Source organism: Acanthaster planci, linkage group LG15, assembly GCF_054643075.1.
Source record: "Acanthaster planci isolate LZ-2023a linkage group LG15, COTS_SCS, whole genome shotgun sequence".
Classification (NCBI taxonomy): Eukaryota; Metazoa; Echinodermata; class Asteroidea; order Valvatida; family Acanthasteridae; genus Acanthaster; species Acanthaster planci.
This window is the reverse complement of record NC_141791.1, coordinates 3,598,729-3,618,955: the sequence shown is the minus strand read 5'-3', so window position 1 is coordinate 3,618,955 and position 20,227 is coordinate 3,598,729. Positions and strand designations below refer to the sequence as shown.

At 44.2% G+C, this 20,227-nt stretch overlaps 2 protein-coding genes across 2 annotated transcripts; one reads left to right on the top strand and one right to left on the bottom strand.

The window, feature by feature from the left end:
• The first annotated feature begins 94 nt into the window (after positions 1 to 94).
• On the top strand, positions 95 to 9,399 carry LOC110988226 (solute carrier family 22 member 13-like). The gene is made up of 10 exons (XM_022251549.2): positions 95 to 1,053; positions 3,247 to 3,350; positions 4,032 to 4,186; positions 4,761 to 4,929; positions 5,126 to 5,267; positions 5,947 to 6,038; positions 6,484 to 6,692; positions 7,061 to 7,169; positions 7,524 to 7,733; positions 8,080 to 9,399. Exons 1-10 carry the CDS (start codon positions 637 to 639, stop codon positions 8,258 to 8,260), a joined length of 1,788 nt encoding a protein of 595 aa, XP_022107241.2. The 5' UTR covers positions 95 to 636; the 3' UTR covers positions 8,261 to 9,399.
• LOC110988225 (organic cation transporter protein-like) lies at positions 9,199 to 20,210 on the bottom strand. Its single transcript, XM_022251548.2, has 10 exons — positions 18,523 to 20,210; positions 17,885 to 17,988; positions 17,025 to 17,179; positions 15,804 to 15,972; positions 15,237 to 15,378; positions 14,487 to 14,578; positions 14,151 to 14,359; positions 13,704 to 13,812; positions 12,543 to 12,752; positions 9,199 to 12,297 (listed from the first exon to the last, which is right to left on the bottom strand). Exons 1-10 carry the CDS (start codon positions 18,928 to 18,930, stop codon positions 12,117 to 12,119), a joined length of 1,779 nt encoding a protein of 592 aa, XP_022107240.2. The 5' UTR covers positions 18,931 to 20,210; the 3' UTR covers positions 9,199 to 12,116.
• Between the last annotated feature and the right edge of the window lie 17 nt (positions 20,211 to 20,227).

The following is a 20,227-nucleotide window of genomic DNA, read 5'->3' as shown; positions in this document are numbered from 1 at the left end:
GCCCCCCCTCTCCCGACAGGTTGCAATTTTCTTTCAGTAAAAGCGCTAACTGAATATTTTCGAAACGGTACAGTCATCATTTGGGTTCCTGGGTACTGAGGAGCCGGCAGAATCATGGTGCATCCACAGGCTGTTGTGTCACAAATATATTGTACCCGGGGCGGGAGGCCTCTTCTCTCACAAATTCTTCGCACCATGCAGACGATCCCCGTGTAACTTATCAATGGCCGCTGTGAACACGTTTAAGTGCAGCTATGTTGAGCCTATCCTTCAGAGGCCACAATGGACGCTAACTCCACCTTCAATTAGCCCCTGAACCTGTGTACCTTGGAAAACATTCAAAGAGCCACATTTGATAAGACAGTGGTATTTATGTTCATTTGTGGACCCTGCCTCGTGAAGAGTTGTTAAAATCTTAGATAAGTCACCTAAGAATGCATACGTTTGGACTGTTAGGTAAACTCAAAGTGGTGCTTGGGACAGAACTGTATATCTGATTGATCAGCGTTCTGCTGTAGCTACGCCATTATCCTTAGGGTTTCCCACATTTGCAACGAGGTGAACAGCGGTGACTTTGGTATAGTCAATCGAAATACCCGTCTCCCGAGATCTGTAGGGCGCGAGACACGAAACACGATGAAGGTAGACGAAATCACTCCCCTTCTCGGCAACTTTGGCCGCTACCAGCTCGTCATGGTGTGCTACCTCAGTCTCTACAACATCATTTCTTGTTTTACGTCGCTGGGCAACGTGTTCTACTCGGCCGGGACCGACCACTGGTGCTCGGTCCTGCCCGGCGAGAACTGCTCCAGCTGGCCAGAGTTCCTAGACAACTGCACCCAGGTGAAGAAGGCCGTTCTCCTGCCCCCAGCGGAGAGGAATGACAGCGAGTATTCCCACTCCAACTGCAAGCAGTGGGACTTGCCGGACGGCTACGCGTTTAATCCGTACGTGCCCCTCCGTGATGTTCCGGGCTTCAACCAGACATTAGTCGACTGTAAGGAGGGCTGGGAGTTCGACACATCACAGTACAAAATCACTACCATTTCAGAGGTATGGGTTTAGTTCGAAAACCTTGTTTAAATTTAGCTTAGAACCTACACCGAATGCATAATTTACTTCTGAATCTTTACAACCGTTCACGGAACGAGACACCCCATTTGTCCTGCAATTTCATGCTTCCTTCGTTATCAAAGATAATTGTACTAAATAGGCAGGTAACTTTAAAAATGAGCTACAAAAAATCGCTCTACAGGATTCACCTTTTCAGTACCAAATTTCCTTCTGGGGAAGTGTGTAGGTATTATGAGTGAGTATCCACGAACACATGCAACTATAAAACTAACCGACCATTCAGTAAGGAAGACAAAAAAAATTTTTAAAAAACGTGAAACGTACGAACGCATCGTGTACGGAACGCACCCCGAAAAGTACATGGAAAGGCGCCTTGAAATGTTTATTCATGAATCCTGGGACAGTTTTTCTATTGCTATATAATTGATCGAAACGCGTCACGTGACCGTGTATTAATTAACATTTGATAATGCCCGCTGAGAAGTGATAATTCCCGCAGCGTAAATCACGCGCTAGCACATGGACACGAGAGAGTTTAATCGGGTCTCACGTATGTTTCACTCCCATTCGAAGTGTGGAAAATAATGACTTCGACAGTGCGCGGCGGTTGCTTGACCAGACCCTCGTGAACGATACGAAATTCTTCTTAGCAACCTACCAATCTTATGTTGAGCCTTCTCATTGTAAAGACTTCATTTGCACAAAACTAACAAACGATTACATTGAAACTCTTTTTATGTGCTCCAGAAGGCTTAAACCGAATAAAACACAACAGAATCGTGAAAAGATATGCTACATAAATACGAAATTTAGCCTCATAGTGGTTGCTAAGATGCTAAGATATTTCCACTTTCAGTCGATCTCTTGGTCTTTTTTCCACTAAATTTCTCAATTTTAGAAGTTTTCCCATAACAATGAGACACTTCATACGACAGGCCGAATCTCAACTACACAGTACAATCAGTTTTATTTTTTGTTTGATTTTCATGAGTTATTTATGCTTTCTACGCGTTTTACATCCGCAAACTGATCCAGCCACGTACTGTACATGTACACTGCGTCAAACGGCCTGGTACACGCGTACTGGCGTACATTGTGCATATACATGTGCGTGTACATGGAAATTATGCGTCGGAGTCAGTGCACATTGTGTTTCATGCAATCATGATACATGTAAAACTGGGGATACATACCGCGAATTTCGACATTTCCTGACAATAACAGATGGACCCCAGTTTCAATAATAAAGTTCAAGACATATTAACTTACCCGTTCCCGAGTCACTGAATTCTTACGTTCGAAAGGCCGTAAGATAATGCAGGGCGGCGGTGCTGCGTGACTGAGGTCGATATGTAAACGCGTCCGGTCGGGAAGAGAAAAAAATCTGGCAGAAACTGTCACCAAATCTAAAACCTTCAAACCATTCTCCACCACAGCCCACTTTTGAAACCTTCAGGAAAACTTCAAATTCTTTGTTTCAAGCTTTCAAAAATCGCAACAAAACGTAAATAAACCATGGTCCCCTCACGAAAAGAGCTTTACACAAAAAGCACCAGTTTTGACCACTCAGGTACTATTTCTCTGTTTATTTTCACAAAATACGTTTAGAAAAGGCCTCATCTTACCATGAAATATTTTGGGCAGGTATTGTCCAAAAATTGAAAATAAGACGCAAATTTCATGAAATGAAGCATCTGCTTGCCTGGCACGAATTCTCATGGCCCTCATTACGTATGCAAATGACCTTAAAATGGGACATGGGCAGTTTAATAATTTCCCTCTGAAACATGCGTGGTCTGATTGGTTAGGAGTCTGTGTGCAAGCGACGCGCCACGCGCACGCCAAGTTCATTGAAGGGGATTCTATTGGGCAACTTTTAAAAGGAACATACCATAAAATGGACGGGAGTGTTAAGGAAACTGGAAGTAAAATTTCAGAAGAAAATCCATCAGATGTTGGTTTCTTTGGACTTTCTGACTAAAAAGGTATTTATGAATGGGAATAAATATGTGCTTGGCCGGTAACGCTGATTAATCGCGTCCATTCTCCTGAGCCGGTCTTAAACGCACGTTTAAGACCGGCCAAGGAAATATTTATTCCCTTCGTAATATGAACCCCTTTTATAATTTGACGGGTTTCGCATCTTTTCCGTTGACTCTCCCTTTATTCAAGTTTGGCTTGGTGTGTGAACAAGGCAGTCTTGCTAGCCTGGCGCAGTCCCTCTTCTTTGGCGGTTATTTGGTGGGGTCTTTCGTCGGTGGCGCATTTTCTGATTGGTAAGGTCTTAAGTGTACGAGTTACCGAATAGATTTAAAGGCGCATTCAACAATACAGGCGTTTCACAATAGTGCGCCACCGAGAGTTGGCAAAGCGTTGGCCAATCACAATGCGCGAATTTGTCGACCCAACGCGCGTTTGGAAAGGGTCGACAAATTTCTCGCGTTATGGTTGGCCAACGCGTTGCAAACTCTTGGTGGCGCACTATTGTGAATCGCCCGTATTGGGCCAAGCGTTGTGTATCTGCCAAAATCGCTCCCAGAGCGACTTTGACGACCGAACGCAGCGTACACGTGTGTTATGTTCATGGAATAGATTTTTGTGTCAGTGAAAGAGAAACGCATGAAGGCATCGCGTCCTCAAACGCACCCAAAAACGTATGTATGGAAAGGCGCCCTTTCTGCTATTCATAAATACTATCAGGACACAATTGATGTTAGCCATTCCTGTAGGTCGAGAGCCGGTCACGTGGCAGTCCTAAACGGGTGATAAACCACTGGCTGGCGGAGGCGCATACCACATCTATCTCATGGTGTTTAATGTGCATCATGCATCCATAGAAATAAATGGAACATCACCAGCAGACGTACCTAACAGTTGTCTGTTTTAGAGTTGTCCATTGAAATCAAACAAAGTGAAAATTTCGTCTGAAGGGAATAATCTCCATTCCTTTTGTGTAGGATTGGTCGCAAAAAAGTCGCAATTGTTCTCCAATTCCTATGGGTGACGGCTCTTATTGCTACCACCTTTTCTGTCAACATCTACATGTACATGGCGCTCCGATTTATCGCTGGTTTTGGTAATCTGGGTGCCTACTTGAGTCTGTTCGTACTGGGTAAGTTATGTTACATGTAGCTTTAACCCCTCGTTTCATAATGAAATATAAATTCCAGAGACAGGTGTATTTGTAATAATGACTCTGTGCCTATAATGTAATTGTAAAGGACACCTTCAAATTTTCTACAATGCTTTATCTAAAAGTGCTCATTCCTGAACATTTTCTCTGCACAAAGGTTTGCAATAATGCCCCAACTTTTGCGCAAACTATGTGAAACCATTCATTATTCCCCTGGATAAAATTTCAAACGGAAGATTCAGATACAAAGGTTGCCTTCATAACGTAAATGAACAACTAGAATAAAATTCCATCATTGGTTTGGTAATACGACGCCCGTGGACAGGTGGTACGCGCGCGTTACGTGCGTCGTGATTTGCCAAATGCACGCGCGCGACAAGGTGCAGAATGTGCGTGTGAATGCGGTGCCACCGCAAGTTATGGCGTCTGAATCTACATTCTCCATTGATCGGCGGTCCACGTATACCACAAGGGGAAATCGTCGTGTCTCGATGTACACCTCATAACTGGACGTAGCATAAGTCAGCTTTTATTTGGGCCCTGTTTCTTGCAGTTATGGAATATGTAGGCAATGCATGGCGCACACCCGTGACAATGTTTGTCGCCATTGTCTTTTCTGTGGGATACTTTTTCATCGCCACCGCAGCCATGCACCTCAGGGAGTGGCGTGCTTTGTCACTCGCGCTCTCTGTCACGTCGGTGGTGCTGTTCATCCCGACAATGTAAGTTTTTCGTTTGAATTTCAATTCGAACAAAGTCAATGTGACACTACCGGTACAAATTTGTACAAATAATAAAGCATGGCATTGCATATTGCGCATGACTTTGCATAGAAGCAAACTAACAGTGCTGTTCCTGGCTCTTCGGTATTTTTTTCAACCTAGGGCCTAACAGATTGAGGATTTTTTTTGCCAATAGATTCCTACAAGAGTCGATCAGATGGCTGGTTTCTAAGGGCCGGATTGATGAGGCCGAAAAGGTCATCAGGAGGGTGGCCAAGTTCAACAGGAAGACTTTGCCCGATGCCTTATTTGATAAAGAGGACATCGAAAAGGAAATGGTACGCTGAAACGCCTGCGCAAACCTGCTGCGTGAACTGCTGGTTTGCTACGTCACGGTCGTATTTTCCCAAGCAGTGGTTAGCGAACCGTGACTGGTACCATTCGCGTATTCAGCGGGGGAGGGGGCAGGCAACTCCCCCCGCTCTGACAGATTTCCTTTTTTACTCAAAAATACTTTACAGGTAAGAAAGTAATCGGTACATTTAATTATCAGATATAAATACCAAAATCCTTGGAAAGCAGCACCATGAAATAAAAGCAAGGATGTCGGTGCCGTAAGGCTTTTAATATTTTTTTCTCCCCCAACACCATTTTGAATGAGCCAGAAGCCGCATTCGCTTTTGAATTCCCCCCCCCACACACACACACACATCACAAGCTGGATACGCCACTAGCTGGCACATGAACAGTAAAAGAAAGAATCAGAAAGCTTCTACGAGTCTCAGATGGGCGTTGAAAGGCTAATTACTCCTAGTCCTTTCTTTTTTTTTTACTGTAAATGCCTCTTTCTTAATATTACAAAAGCAAATTTTGAGGCAAACGCTGTTTCCTGGTAAGCGTGAACTAGGCCTGCTCTCCTTGGCCGACAATGCGCATGTACAACTTAAGGGAGCATATGAAAGGATATAAGGCGAAATTCCACAGCCTGCAACTGTTCCTTTCCTGTTTTGTTTTAAGGAAGCAAAAAAGTCTGCAATTCCCCCGTCTGCCCTTGACCTGTATAAAACCCCCAACATGGCGGTCAAGACGCTCAACATGCAGTACAACTGGTGCGTAAGAGAAGCCACATGAATGACGTTTATGGATACTTTTAATAAGCGTATTACATTAGAGTTACTTTATTGGGAAGCTTTTTCGAGAAATTTAGGAACAGCTTCTGGATGTATACTGATATTGAGATTTTTTCCTAACATTTGTGACTTTTATTGAAATTCACAAATTGTATGTACATGTAACTAGTTTGAGGAAAAGACAGCTGACTCTTTCAAGAGTGTAAATTATTAGATTCAAACTGCTGAGCATTTATAATTGAAAGTTGATACAAGTTATCAATCGTGCAGTTTCGGAGAAATTTTGGCAAAATTTTGGACAGTTGAGATTTACAGTGTATGTCACTTGCACTAAGCAACTCTCAGAAATTTCAACCCTATTTCCTTAGCAAGTGTCTCGTTGAAACGCACTCATGCGATGTTACTTGGCATTATTGTCTTGCAGGTTTGTCAACAGTCTGGTGTACTACGGCCTGTCGCAGAGCACCGGCGATCTCGGCGTGGACGACTACTGGGCTTTCTTCGTGTCCGGCGCCGTGGAGATCCCGGCCATGATCTATGCCACCTTTGGCGTGGAGTGGTTTGGCCGGAAATGGAACACGGGTATACTTGAAGTGATCGGTGGTGCAGCTTGTTTGGCGACAATTGTGATCCGTGAGTTACGCACGCCGTAGAGAATCCGAATACCCCTTTAGTGTATACCTTGAGAGCTACGAAACCGCCGAGTGAGTGCGCGTGTTGTACCGTGCCGTGGTACTGTGTTGTTGGGTTGTGTCTCGTTGCTTTTCGTTGCATTGCGTTGCTTTGCTCTACGTTGATGTGCTGTGCTGCAACCAAGCAACGAGGGATTATCTGAAATGAATGACTCATAACCTACATCCATCCCACTCCACACAACAGAGGAGCAGATAAGTGATCAGTCGTGTACCTTAGGCTAGCACAATTTCATTAATCAGTCTTGCGCGTGTCTCTCACTTGTTGCACCTGAGGATGATTCCGCCCCTCTTTCTCCCTCCTCATAGCCACTGGTACTTGGAGGATCGTGGTGGCAATGGTTGGCAAGTTTTGCATCTCCGCAACATTCGGCATCATTTATCTCTATTCGACCGAACTGTTTCCCACACCTGTCAGGTAACGTGGTTCTCATGAGCCAACCTTGTCTTTAATTCGTTTAAATTAATTTTTTTAAAACGAAACAAATTATACAGGAAAACTGACTAGATTCGAGCCTGCGACCTGGTGTCTCAGGTTCCATGGCTTCTGGCTAGCGCCCCATGGCAGGAGATAATTGACAAATGGGAAGAGCCAACAACGTAGGGCCGGATAGCTCAGTTGATAGAGCACCGGCACCGGTATTTTGGAGGTCGCAGGTTCAAATTCCGCTCCAGTCAATTTCTTTATTCATCTTAATGATCATGCAGTAATCAAAGCAGTTTAATGCTCGACAGCGCAACCATTTCTCCAAAATTCCTGTTCGCCTTACAGAGTTGTTGGACTGGGACTGTGCTCCGTGGCGGCTCGAGTTGGGGGGATTCTCTCTCCAATTATCCTACTCCTGAAAAACAGCGTGGCCGATCTCCCTCTCATTCTCTTCGGCTCCAGCACAGTGGTAGCGGGATTTCTGGCGCTCTTGTTACCGGAAACGCGCGGCCAGCAGCTCCCCCAGACACTCAAGGAAGGCGAAGAAATAGGAAGGTGGGTTTTCCTCGAAAGTGCTCCGCCCGGATGGGTCAGTTGGATATTAAATCAGAAGATGTACAAAATGAACCGCCTATGAGGTCATTCGAGAAAAGTAACACGTACGCATGATGGGAGATGCAGCCATCAAAACCATATAAGCCGACTACATGAACTGATCATAATTCGAGCGGCCGTGACATCAGGTGCGTTTTTCTCTAATGAACTTGCCTTTATGGTTAAAGTAATATCTAAATGGTTCATTTTTATTGCTCTAAACCGCCGTTAATTTTCAGAGGACGGTGTGTTGTAATGTGACTCGGCTGTTTTAGCTCAAAAGCTCCATTGAATTTGTGATATGCAGATGTCGATGCATGGGCAGGAACGCGTATGACGAGTCTAACGCCGAGCTCGTCGACATGGACGCCGACGGTGAGGGCGTCTTTGCGATCTCCAACGCAGCCTTCGGTCGTGAAGAAGAGAAGAAATATCGCGACTTCTCGCAGCAGTTTTCCAAAGGACTGCACGAGAGTTCACACATGTAAAACAAAAGGACTTACACGTAGAAAATGGTAATTATTTCTGGTATCAACAAGCTCACCAAGATATCAGCGCATGCCCCTCTTTTCTGGTAATAAATCTTGCATGAGAGAAAGTTGTGACTTTTCCACAAATGCAATAACTGATACGATTTTCACGAGTTATGTGTAAGACATGTCAACTCTCTATGATCAAGTGCAACATTGAGCACAAACAGAGCTTAAGTGATTTACTCTGACGAATGTCAAGAGTTGAGTCGGCGTTTCAATACAAGGGTGTCTGGCGATTTATGGGCGCTGTTAGATGTGCATGGCAATATAAACCATTTTCGAGGCTGACTAGTTGGGATAGTGTTGCTTTGTTATTTTTTTTAAACTCTGAGAAAATCCTTTCCTTCTAATCCTGTGTCTTAATGGTTTTTGTTTATGCGGGATAAATATAGCAAAATCATAAAGGTTAGGCCTATATATTTCAGTACCACTTCAGAATCACGATTATTGCCATTTCGTTTACGCATTAAACTTAGCAAATACTTGGTTTCCCCTGGTTTCCTGATGGGGTTTTGTAATAACCATATTAGGGGCAATTTGGAGAGCCAGTATTCATTGCACATAGTATTGTTTTTTTCTTGTTTTTCTATTAGTTGTTTGCAGTTTGCATGTAGTTTTCGTACTATTGTTGTGCTTTGAAGTAATCAAGTGGCCTTTGGGGGCAGTTTCTAAGAAGTTAATTATCCTCTTCAAGGAAAATTGCGCCCTCTCTTGATCCAGCTCGGGCCTCGTGGCAGTTTGCGCCCACTTGGGTGCTGTTCCTTGCCTCCACGTTTATGAAAAAAAATTCAGGCACTGATACTTTGGACACACTTTAGGATTTGGCATTTTTAGCACAACCATGATATTTGGTTATCACATGGACCGGACTTTAGAATTACTGAAAAGAATCATTGTATCTTTTAGCAGAAAATTTATTTACTTTTCGCTCCTATCTACAAAAGCAAACCCACAAAGCAATTCGACACATTTTATTCACTGCAATATTTACTCTTTACTCTCAACCAATGCTAATACAAGTGAGCGGCATTTGATCGCTATTACTTTAAGAGTACTGACTAACAGTTTACAGAAAATAAATAGTGGACCATTTACATCCTCCTTTCGAGACAGGTGCGTGTATTCTTGTCTGTATGATAACGGTTTATAGCGGTATTTAAACAGGGTAACTAGGAGAGGTTATATGTGCAAAGGGCTTTTAACACATTCCAAACTGAACTGGTAATAAACTTATGTTCAAGTATTAGATGGGTTACGGGTTTTCCCATAATCAAAATGTACAGATCAAATCGGCTTCAGTGTCTCGCACACAACGAAAGGCAGTAGAAACAGAATAAAGAGTACAGGTTAAAACATGATGCTCTGTGCACACGCACAAGATCGATCCCAGATATTTCACAATAGTTACACAATAACTCATCAATTTTAATTAAACAGAATCATCGATACAAAACAAAATTGTCCTACGTGCAAACCATGATACAATTACTGTCAGGGTATTTCAGTGTATCTTTGTGTAGTATTTAAAGATGTGAACCAAGAACAGAAACCTGCAAAAAAGCTTCCATGAAACATTGGTCAATATTTGTGACTGTTCCGGGCGAAAGGCGTGGTGTATAAAAGTGGTAGATTTTGGGGGAAACGTAGAAACCGGGACAGGAGTCTGCAAGGGAATTTTGGATCAACTCGGGGTAATTTCCAAGTTCCGCTTGGTTAATGAGTAAGTCGAGAGATATCACTGAAAAGGACTGGTAGATGTGAACACACTATGGCTGGAATTGTCAAAGGAAGATGCGGCTTCCGCATACGCGTGTTTATTGTCCAGCCGCAGACACGGATTCTTAGAAGGTTTGATCGGTCGAGTCTCAGTCCACGTTGTTATACCCAGCAAGATATGGCACGGAGGATTACCCCCCCCCGTCCAAACCCTATACTCACCCTAGACTATTGTTACCTGACACACACACCCCATATGTCTGAAAAGAATTCCTGAGATTCCGGTAAAACAATGACCAACAGGAACTGAGGGGGGTTCTCTCTGTCCAACATTTCGCTTCAAATGTAGCCTCCACTTCAGGTGTAGGGTCCATTAAACAATAGAACAAAAAAAAGGTTTTCCTGATGCTTTGAGCCGTGAGATGAATTCGAACTATTGTCCAGTGTTCGCCAGCTAACATCTGCATATAATATAAAGACTTTACTCCTGGCGCAAGACATTCCTTTTGCAACTCTTCGGCTGAGTGAACAACGATTTTTTGTTCATTGACGGTTGCATGCATATTAAGTCCGCACAGAGGCACGCAGTCGACTGGCAAAGACGCGCAGTTGACACCATAAGTGGATCGTAGGGCGTACACACTGTCTTCATTACCTCACAAATCAACGTGGATTTATACGAATAACTTAGCTGTAGAAATATGCTAGATTCAAGTTATCAAAATGCTATCGATTACAGTAGGGAGTTGAGGACTTTTTACACCACCCTCACCGAGTTTGGATAGCGGCTTATTTGGGAACCACAGTTCACCGTCTCTTCAAATGAAGACCACGTTTACAATCTTCGAGTTACGTGCTTACACGTCGAAATCTCTCATCTCTAAGAAATTGTTTCGTTTGGGAAAAAATGCATACATTTGGAATATCACCTGGGAAGTCTTGATTGGTAAGTTTCTAAACAATCTGTTCCGTTAAACATGAATTGTTATCGTTATAATTATTTCAAGAAATGGTTTACTTTGACAACGGAGGAAGAGTTAACAACCAACTTCAACGCTTTTAAAAGTTTCGAAAATAAGCTATTATTGTGTTTAGCGTGCGATAAATCATATATTCGTTACCAAATCATGTCTGTATTGCGTCTGTATTTTTTGTAATTTTTTTGAAACTTTTGAACGGTCTCTTCAAGTTTTATGAAAATTTTCCACAATCTGACCGTCGTGATGTAATATTCGCTCGTAGCCCAGCGCCCTGTAAGATGTAATACCTGAGAGAACATTGAAACTGGTATCCTTGACACGACTGGTTCCGCTACAAACGCGCATGTACATGAACATGGAACTACACGTGCGTACGCACCGTACCGCGCGCACCGCGTATACCGCGTACCGGGGAAAATCTGTGTGCCTTGTCTACTGTGCCGCATTATCTCTTTTCCGTCGAGAGTTTGAGCTCCTTTCATCACGATTTACAATAATGCTGAAATCGTGCGTCATTGGTGGATGTACTAGCCCTGACTCCCTAGGGTGTGTGCAAAACTATGGGAGGATTCAGGGCTGTTAGGGCTAGAAATCCTGCAAAGGAACCGGGATTGAAATTCGAGTTTCCGAAGAATGAGAGCATTTTTCAAGTTTGTGCTGTCGTCCGTGGCTACATGTTCTACGCATGCCTATAGCGCGCGCACTGTGGTATTTCCTCTCCACGGTAATACATTACAGAAATCAATATTCATTAGATGCTAATGAGTCGTGATGACACGTCCATGTTTACAATACCGGACTGGAATCGACTCGCAGGAAAACTTGGTACATTTTTTTTTATTAACACAAAAACGTGTATTGCAAGGGAGATACTGATGCGTGCCACTTTAAAATGAAAACCTGTAATCACTATCGAACATGAAACAGAAAATATTAGCGCAGCAAATCGAAATTCAGAAACCTGTGGAACGCCTAAATCGGTATATTTAACTGTTAAGTAATACTAAGTTAAGTATAATTGCTTGACACTGGAATAATTCAAGTGGTCGTCACTTTTCTGAATAGGGTGACGCCATAAGAGAGGATTAATAACTATGTCAAGCTTGCATCGTGATTTACATATGCGAAGACTCGCGGTGTCTTCGCGTGAATTGCTGCGAGAAGTCGCGATATTTCTTCTCCTCTCCGTGATCGTAGGCTACGTTGGAGATCGCAAAGACGCCCTCTCCGTCGGTGACCATGTCTTCAAGGTTGACGCCAGACTCGTCGGACGCGCTGCCGCCCATGCATCGACATCTGAATAAACAGAAAATGCCATTTATTAATTAAAAAATAAATTCGGCATTACTGCCACTACGATTACTACACTACCCAACTACTCTCTTTTCTTTTCTTTTCTTTTCTTGGTGTTAAGAACACCGACAAAATGTTTCACCGGTTTCAACTACTGCTGATGCTTCGGTAATCGACTCCAAATAGATAGGCTAATATGCATCTCTCTGTTATCGATTTGATACAGCCCGGAATCGGACGGCACATACTTTCCGAATTCTTCTCCTTCTTCGAGCGTCTGCGGCAGTCTTCGGCCTTTGGTCTCTGGTAGGAAGAGCACCAGACAACCTGCTACCACCGTGCTGGAGCCGAACAGGACCAGAGGGAGGACGGGCACCGTGTTTTTCAACAGCAAAATGATGGGAGATAGAATGCCACCCACACGGGCAGCAGAGGAACTGACGCCCAAACCGACAGCCCTGCAATAATAAAAGGTAGGATCTTTGTTTGGTAATAAACACGTCAGTAAGATGTTCCTTTCGTTTAAATCTTGCTTTTGCCGTATCACATGCGCCGTTTTTGGCGACCATGGTTTGCCAAAATGCAGCTGATGAAGAGTAAAAAAAACAGTCCATGTATACAGTTTAAAAAAATTCTCAACCCAGTATTGAAACACAAAATCACAAATGCAATGAAAACGACTCCTATTTCAGCACCGAATAAATAAGTATGTATTTATTTTGAAATAGAAGATGTTACTGGCCAGAGCTGATCGTTCTACAAACTTCGGCCGCCCATACAAAATGACGGTCGATGTTTGTAAACAAAAGAAAAGTCGAAAGCCTACGTCTTTGTCCAAAAAATAGTAGTCATTACTGCAGTTGACGCTACGCTCGTGGGTAGGTTGTACCGTAGACGTCACTAGGATTGTTCCAGGGGACCAACCACGCTTTTTCCCAGGTGAAATTTCTAGGGGTCAAAGCACTCATCAGCCACAAACTGATAAGCCCATTGAAAGTGGGAGGGGTCGGTTTAAAACTTCCTTTAAAAAGCAACTTGGTGATATTCATCCCCTTTCATCTTAGTTTTCATTTCTTTCGCTTTCCCCTTGTTTCCACTTTAATTTTCCATTTTTCTTTCCCGGAGGGGAAGCTGCCCCCTTGCCCCCCCGGTTTAAACTAATATTTCCCCTTGGCTGACAACATCGTGTGACCAAAATGAGTGTAATACACGTGCACCATTTACGCCAGACTGACGGTTATTTCCAGTTAGTGTTCTGTAAAAGTTTTCATCATCATTGTTTTAATAGCCGGGCCAGATGTATCGCCAGATGTCGCCAGCCAAAGTTTCGTTAACCACTGCCAACTTTAGGAAAAAACAAAAATTTGTCTGTGTGAAATGACAGCAGGAAAACTGAAACACGATCGTACCTAATTGGTGTTGGGAACAACTCGACGGAGTAGACATATATAATGGCAAATGTGGCAGAGATACAGAACTTGCCGACCATGGCCACCACAGTCCGCCAGATCCCGAGGGCTACAAGTGGAAAGAGATAACCATGAACACGGCGAAAATGCGTAACACAGTGATGATTGTGGTGAATATAGCCTACGAGCGCAAAAGCACCGGTCTTATTTCGTAGTTATTTATCTTAAAACGGGGAAGCCCCTTGCTCAGTCTATCCCAGTTTGTGATACAAGCCTCTACGTTGTTGTATCAAAAGGTTGCGCCCAACAACGAAAATTGGCTGCGACAGATTATGGCATGTGTCTGCTCCTCGGAAGGAAGTGGCGACATCCTTCGGCCATAATGCAGCCTTAGCCTGTCAGTTGTGTGTTTGACACTGCCTCTGTTCGGCTCGAGTAGTTACGTACGGATGAAGATGGTGGCCAAGCAAGCGATTCCACCGATAAGCTCCAGCATCGCGGTGTTCCACTTCCGGCCGAACCACTCCACGCCAAAGACTGCATAGACCAGGGCCGGGATCTCGACGGCGCCGGACACGAAGAAAGCCCAGTAGTCGTCCACGCCGAGATCGCCGGTGCTCTGCGACAGGCCGTAGTACACCAGACTGTTAACAAACCTGGGAGCGATTGGGTACGATTCGGACAACAAAATTCAACTAATTCAGTGAAAGCAAAAGTAATGCAGCCTATGCCAACATCATCCATCTGTAAAACCAATTCATATTATCTGGAAATAATTCTTACCAGTTATACTGCATGTTGATCGTCTTGACCGCCATGTTGGGGGTTCTGTACAAGTCAATGACGGATGGAGGTATGGCCGACTTCTTCGATTCCTGCAATGCAACACAAGTATGGTTTACAACATTCTACAGACCTTGGCGGCGGTCGCCAGCCCATTTTCACAGCTGAATTCCATTTATTCCCTCGTGGGGTAAGATTTTACAGCGAGCAACCTTTTGTCTCGGAAAACCCTGCCAGACATCAGCACGTGGAATCAATACTGGGATCAATAATAAAAACGCGCGAAAACAAGGTTTCTGGGAGTGTTGAAGATGTCATCTCAGTAATCTACACAGTGTGATAAGAGTATTAAATTTTTTTCTTCATAATTTTGCACGAAATAAATTAAGATCATATTAAGTCCTATTATCAACACCAGGTCACACCCTCGTCCCTACGGTGATGGTTATACCGTGTACTATCCGCCTCGTGCAGAAGCACTCCCTCATCGGTTGAAAAAAAGCCGTATTGGTATGGTAAGGGGTGTGCATATTGTTTGTAGCGATGCGACTGCAACGCATTCATTTCATAGTCGTTCGTGAACCGGCGAAGTTCAGTTCTGACAACTTAAGGCTGCATCCGAATCTGTTGTCTAGAGCTAGGTCTAGGTCTTCACTCAACTGGAATGTTAATGAGTTTGAACGTAAGACGAAGTACACCCCGGAGCAAAGGCCGGTCGGCTGGTTACGCCAGTGATGCCGCACGTCTTACCATTTCGTCTTCAATGTCCGTCTTCTCAAACAGGACATCGGGCAAAGTTTTCTTGTTGAATTTAGCAATACTCCGGATGACCGTTTCGGCCTCATCGATCCGGCCCTTGGAAACCAGCCATCTAACAGACTCCTTGATAAAACTGAGAAGAGGATAAACAACATTTTAAGCGGTCACTTATGGCAAATTTAAAAAAAACTTCAATCCAAACATATTTATATCTGACTGAACTGGTCGCATCCTGCTGTACGTGCTGAAGAAGAAACATGACCAAAACAGTTTATCCTTGCCTCAACATCAACCCATTGGGGCCAACAGGGTCTATCGCCCATCCAAAAAGGGCAATTACAAAAGTGCATACGATTTTTTCATCTCCTTCCTTCCCAAAGTGTGTAAAAAAAAAACCTAAACATCCAGCCTCGTGCACTCCCCCCCCCACAGAAATTCAGTAAGGGTTACATGTGAGAATCCTGAAAGATTTTGGTTCAAGATCTGTCTTGTACTGTTTATGGCAGCGATTATAGCGTAATTATACGGCACACAGACCGGTTTATCACGGAAACTTACAACAACGGGATCAGTAGAATAATCGATGACATGGACAGGGCCATGGACAGCGATCGCCACTGTCGCAGGTACATAGCCGCGGTGGCAACGAAGAAGTAACCCACCGCGAAGGCGATGCTGAATGCCATGGTGACCGCCGTGCGCCATGACTTTCCGACGGCTTCGAGAGCTGTGGAACCAGATTAGAAATTACAAAGGCCATTCTCAACGAAGACGAACACGCCCCAGCTAACTCCACCCTTCTCCGAATGAGATGAATGTATGGAAATTATGCAGAAGGTTTGCTGGGCGTGTCACCATGGGACTCCAAAGAAGAGCCTAAAACACGTCCATGCATATATGTTATACATGTACCCGGATTTTGTTCATTCATAGAGTATCCGTTGAACAAGACTTGTGTGTGGACAGCGCTCCAAGTAACCTATACAATCCAGCAAAACCGACACCTCTGAATCTTCCCGCTTGCGGTAATTTCAACAGAATTTCAAGTTGAGTCTCTCCTGTGCTGATAGTGATGTGATATCATGCATAAAGATCCAGTGTTTCATCATGGGGCACGTTTGAGCGACGACTATAGTTTATTATAGTTTGGCTAACATCGCCCAAACAATGGATGCTTTGAACTATCTATCGACCATTTGGGACCAGGCCCCAGGGGTATGGTCGCACCGCTGGTAATTAATAGCCGATTTTATTTATCATTACGGGGGAAACCATTTACATGAAAACAAAAATATATTTCAATGACCAGCCAACGGTGAAATGTAATGATGAGATTTTTAAAAATTGACCGACTGGGGTCGTTCGAGTGTAACAGAATTGCGCATGCGCATTGTTAAAAAATAATGGACTACTGGTCCAACACTGCACTTCGCGCCCGAATTTGCCCATAAGTGCATTATGCCACTCACTGACCTGCGTATTGTATCCATCTTGGATTCTTTCCAAATCAAGAACAATGTTTATTTTAAGCCATTGCAGGGTCAGCTGTTGGTAGCCATCGACCGATGTGCCTCAGCTCAGTCCAAATTCGTGTGGCATCAACTTCAAAAGTCGGACCCCAGTTGGTCGCCAATTAACAATGGTGCCATAAATGAAATTTGCATGAACATACATATTAGAGGTTCGTTCTGCCTGGGCTCCAGTAGTAAACGGTTGATAATCGGATAATTCCCCCCCCCCTCTGGTTTTCTATAGGAGAGGAGTATACAAGGCGCTTACCCAAGACATACAGGCCCATGTAGCTAGCGAACACACCTACAGCGGAGATAACACGCATGACTATGAACATGTAGATGTTTACCGAGAACGTGGTTGCAATGAAACCAGCAAGCCACAACAATTGTCCTGTAATGACGACTTTTCTCCGGCCAAACCTGCAGACATAAAAACATGTATTTTAATCTTAATTGGCACCTGTCTCTTTTGCAACATTTCTGACATGCAGTTTGGTTTTCTTTTCTTTATTTTTTGCTTGATTTCTCTTCGAGAGAAAACTTTTACCCCACAATAACATCATTTTCGGTTGAAAACTGCATTTTCATTAGGCCTATAGCTTCATTATAGCTATAGATTTATTTCTATATTTAAGACAAAAGTGCGCGCTATTTTCAAAAAGTGGCCTTACAGGGGCAAACGATCAAGTGTGAAAATAGACTGGTAAGGCTGAACACGCTTTGGTTTCACCTTGATTGGAATCGTGAGCTATTCCAGAAAACAAATCTCACTCGAATTTGTCTACTCGTCTATCTCTGTCGGAGGAAATGAAATGTTCGGCAAATCGAGTGACTTTTCTCTCTAAAATTTGTAGGGTACATTGGTGTCACGCCCATCCTCATCATAATGTTATCTTTATTGCAGCGTGTCACTATAAATTCTGAGATAAAGGCCGGAGCGAGCGAAGTACGGAACCCAGAGCAACTCAGAATTAGACGAACTCAGACTCAAACTCAGACCAGGTCCGGGTTGATCTGGGTCCCATCGGCCCGAGTCCAGGCCGAGTTTGCGTCTGACTTGACTCCTAATCATCGAGGCTTGATTTCCCCCCAACACAGCCGCGTCTTTCTTAGTGCATTAATTACCAGTCCGAAAAAGCACCTCCGGCGAAGGACCCTACCAGAAAACCACCGAAGTACAAGGACTGTGCGAGGCTGGGCGTACTTCCGTAATCGCACACGAGACCAAACTGGGAAGGTAAAAAACAATTCGAAAAGATTAACAGCCATAACAAGATGAGACTGACGCAGTTTGGAGGCCGAGGTCCATTCCGACCACACAAGGCACACCGATAGAGAAAGACATTGTAAAAAAAGGCAAAACCCGTTCTAGTTGTGTTTTTGATTGTGCTGAAAAATGAACAAAAATTTTCACGTTTATCCGCCGACAACGCCCAGACATTTGAAGAGAGACTCGCAACAGTTTGGGTCACCGCGACTTTCTTTCAAATTTCAAAGAAAGTTAGAGGGCCTGCATGACTTCTAACATCCCAGAAGATAATTTTCCAAGGCAAAACATTCTGCCAGAATCGCAAAGTCAGACCTGCTACCTTTTAAAGCAAGACTTGTACATTGCAGGCCACTATCGTCAGTAAGCATTTGGCAGCACCTTTCAAGTTATATATATTTTTTTATTTGACTAGGTTTCTGCATCTTTAGACGGGTTTGTATAGCAATCGAAATAAAGACACATCAGCGAGAAGAATATTCAAGCCATGACTCACATCTGAAATGGTCGTGGTTTTGTACTGCGACGTGTCGTACGCCCATCCATTCTCGCAGGACACTTCCGAGTAATTCAAGGCATCAAGCGGTGCGTACGGATCAAACGCGTAGCCGTCCGGCAAGTCCCACTGCTTGCAGTTGGAGTGGGAATACTCGCTGTCATTCCTCTCCGCTGGGGGCAGGAGAACGGCCTTCTTCACGTCGGTGCAGTTGTCCCAGAACTCCGGCCACCTCGAGCAGTTCTCCTTCGGCAAGACGTCGCACCAGTGGTCGGTCTCGGCCGCGTAAAATACATTGCCCAGACTTGTGAAGCAACCGAAAATGTTGTGCACGCAGCAGTACAAGCAGACCAAGAACTGGTACCGGCCAAAGTTGCCCAGCAATGGTAGGATGCCCTCCAGCTTCATGTTCGTCGGCGGGATATTTTGTTGCTGCAGTTGTCGCTAATGTGTTCCCTCCTCGCCCTGGAACTGACTTGGTTGATTGAGTAAACAGTACTACACCGGCGCCAACGAATCACCGCCTACCACTCGAAGTATACCGAGGATCTTTTACTGCAGCACCGTTTAACTTGACACCTCATTAGCGGCCCTAGATTTCTGTTACTGAAGTGCTGTCACATGTGTTTGAAAATAATGTGAAACAACCTTTGGCGCTAAAAGGTTGTAGTCCAAGCACTGAAGAGTATTCTTATTCAATACTAACTTCTCCGTAGGCCTACGCACTTGAAAACGATGGTTTGTTTGTTTGTTTCACACGGATCCGAATCTTGATTAGTGATCCGTCCGCCGCGGGTTCACTGGCACCAGAGCCCGCTTAATGGATGGAGAACCAGCGTTGGGATCACTGATCGACAGCCAATTCCGAGTGAAAAAAACACAATGTCCATACTAGCCGATTTGCGATCACTGATCTCCACGCGGTGAATTGCAGACTACGTTCGTGCAGTTCGGGTTTACATGTATGTTACAAGTTACACCAAATGGTTTCGCTATTGTCTCTCCGCCCTTAGAGGGCGCTGGGAAGGGCAAATGTAGTCAATTTTACCGGGCGCTAATTGGACAGAGTTCACAACCACGCGTGCCGGGGCAACAGTTTCCGTGTGGGCACTGAATCGGTTGAACAAGGACAGCAAATATAACCCACAATGCCTTGCGACAAAGAACAATGAATATCAAGGTTTAGTTCGAAAGTGAGCAACCTCACACTCTGCATGCGTTTAGGCGGTACATGTATACATACATGTATGTGTAACCAATATCAGATGTGTAGCCATCTGTCTTTCCTGAAGCCAAAAAAAAGTAAAGCTGAATGGCACAATTAAACTTCAACAGAAATTCTTATCCTGAGTAGAGGCCTGCCGTGATTTTTGAGAATCACTTTTTGCTAATTATTTGATAAAAAAAAATTACGGCCAACTGCAGTGACCTTCCTTCCTCTAGCCCTACCCCTGTTCATGCTGAATACCCATGTACAGTCACCGTGACGTGGGGGTTCCCCTTAGCCAGACCTCCAGCCAGAGTTTGGCCCGTTCCCATAGAAATGTGTACAGACATCTTGCAGCCGGCAGACATCGAGAATTGTTTCCACAAGGGCTGCCATGTTTGCCCAGGCCCTGTCTGTGACCCATAAACGACCTCTGCATAGCACATGCATTGGCTGTGTAGCCTATAAGAGGCTGGCCTCTTACAAAAGGCCTTCCAG

Coding starts and splice junctions, on each gene's coding strand:
- LOC110988226 (XM_022251549.2), top strand. CDS start 637: ATGAAGGTAGACGAAATCACTCCCCTTCTCGGCAACTTTGGCCGCTAC. Junction 4,187..4,760: donor CTTGAGTCTGTTCGTACTGG/GTAAGTTATGTT, acceptor TGTTTCTTGCAG/TTATGGAATATGTAGGCAAT. Junction 4,930..5,125: donor GTGCTGTTCATCCCGACAAT/GTAAGTTTTTCG, acceptor TTTTGCCAATAG/ATTCCTACAAGAGTCGATCA.
- LOC110988225 (XM_022251548.2), bottom strand. CDS start 18,930: ATGAAGCTGGAGGGCATCCTACCATTGCTGGGCAACTTTGGCCGGTAC. Junction 17,989..18,522: donor AAACCACGACCATTTCAGAT/GTGAGTCATGGC, acceptor TTACCTTCCCAG/TTTGGTCTCGTGTGCGATTA. Junction 17,180..17,884: donor GGAGGTGCTTTTTCGGACTG/GTAATTAATGCA, acceptor TTATGTCTGCAG/GTTTGGCCGGAGAAAAGTCG.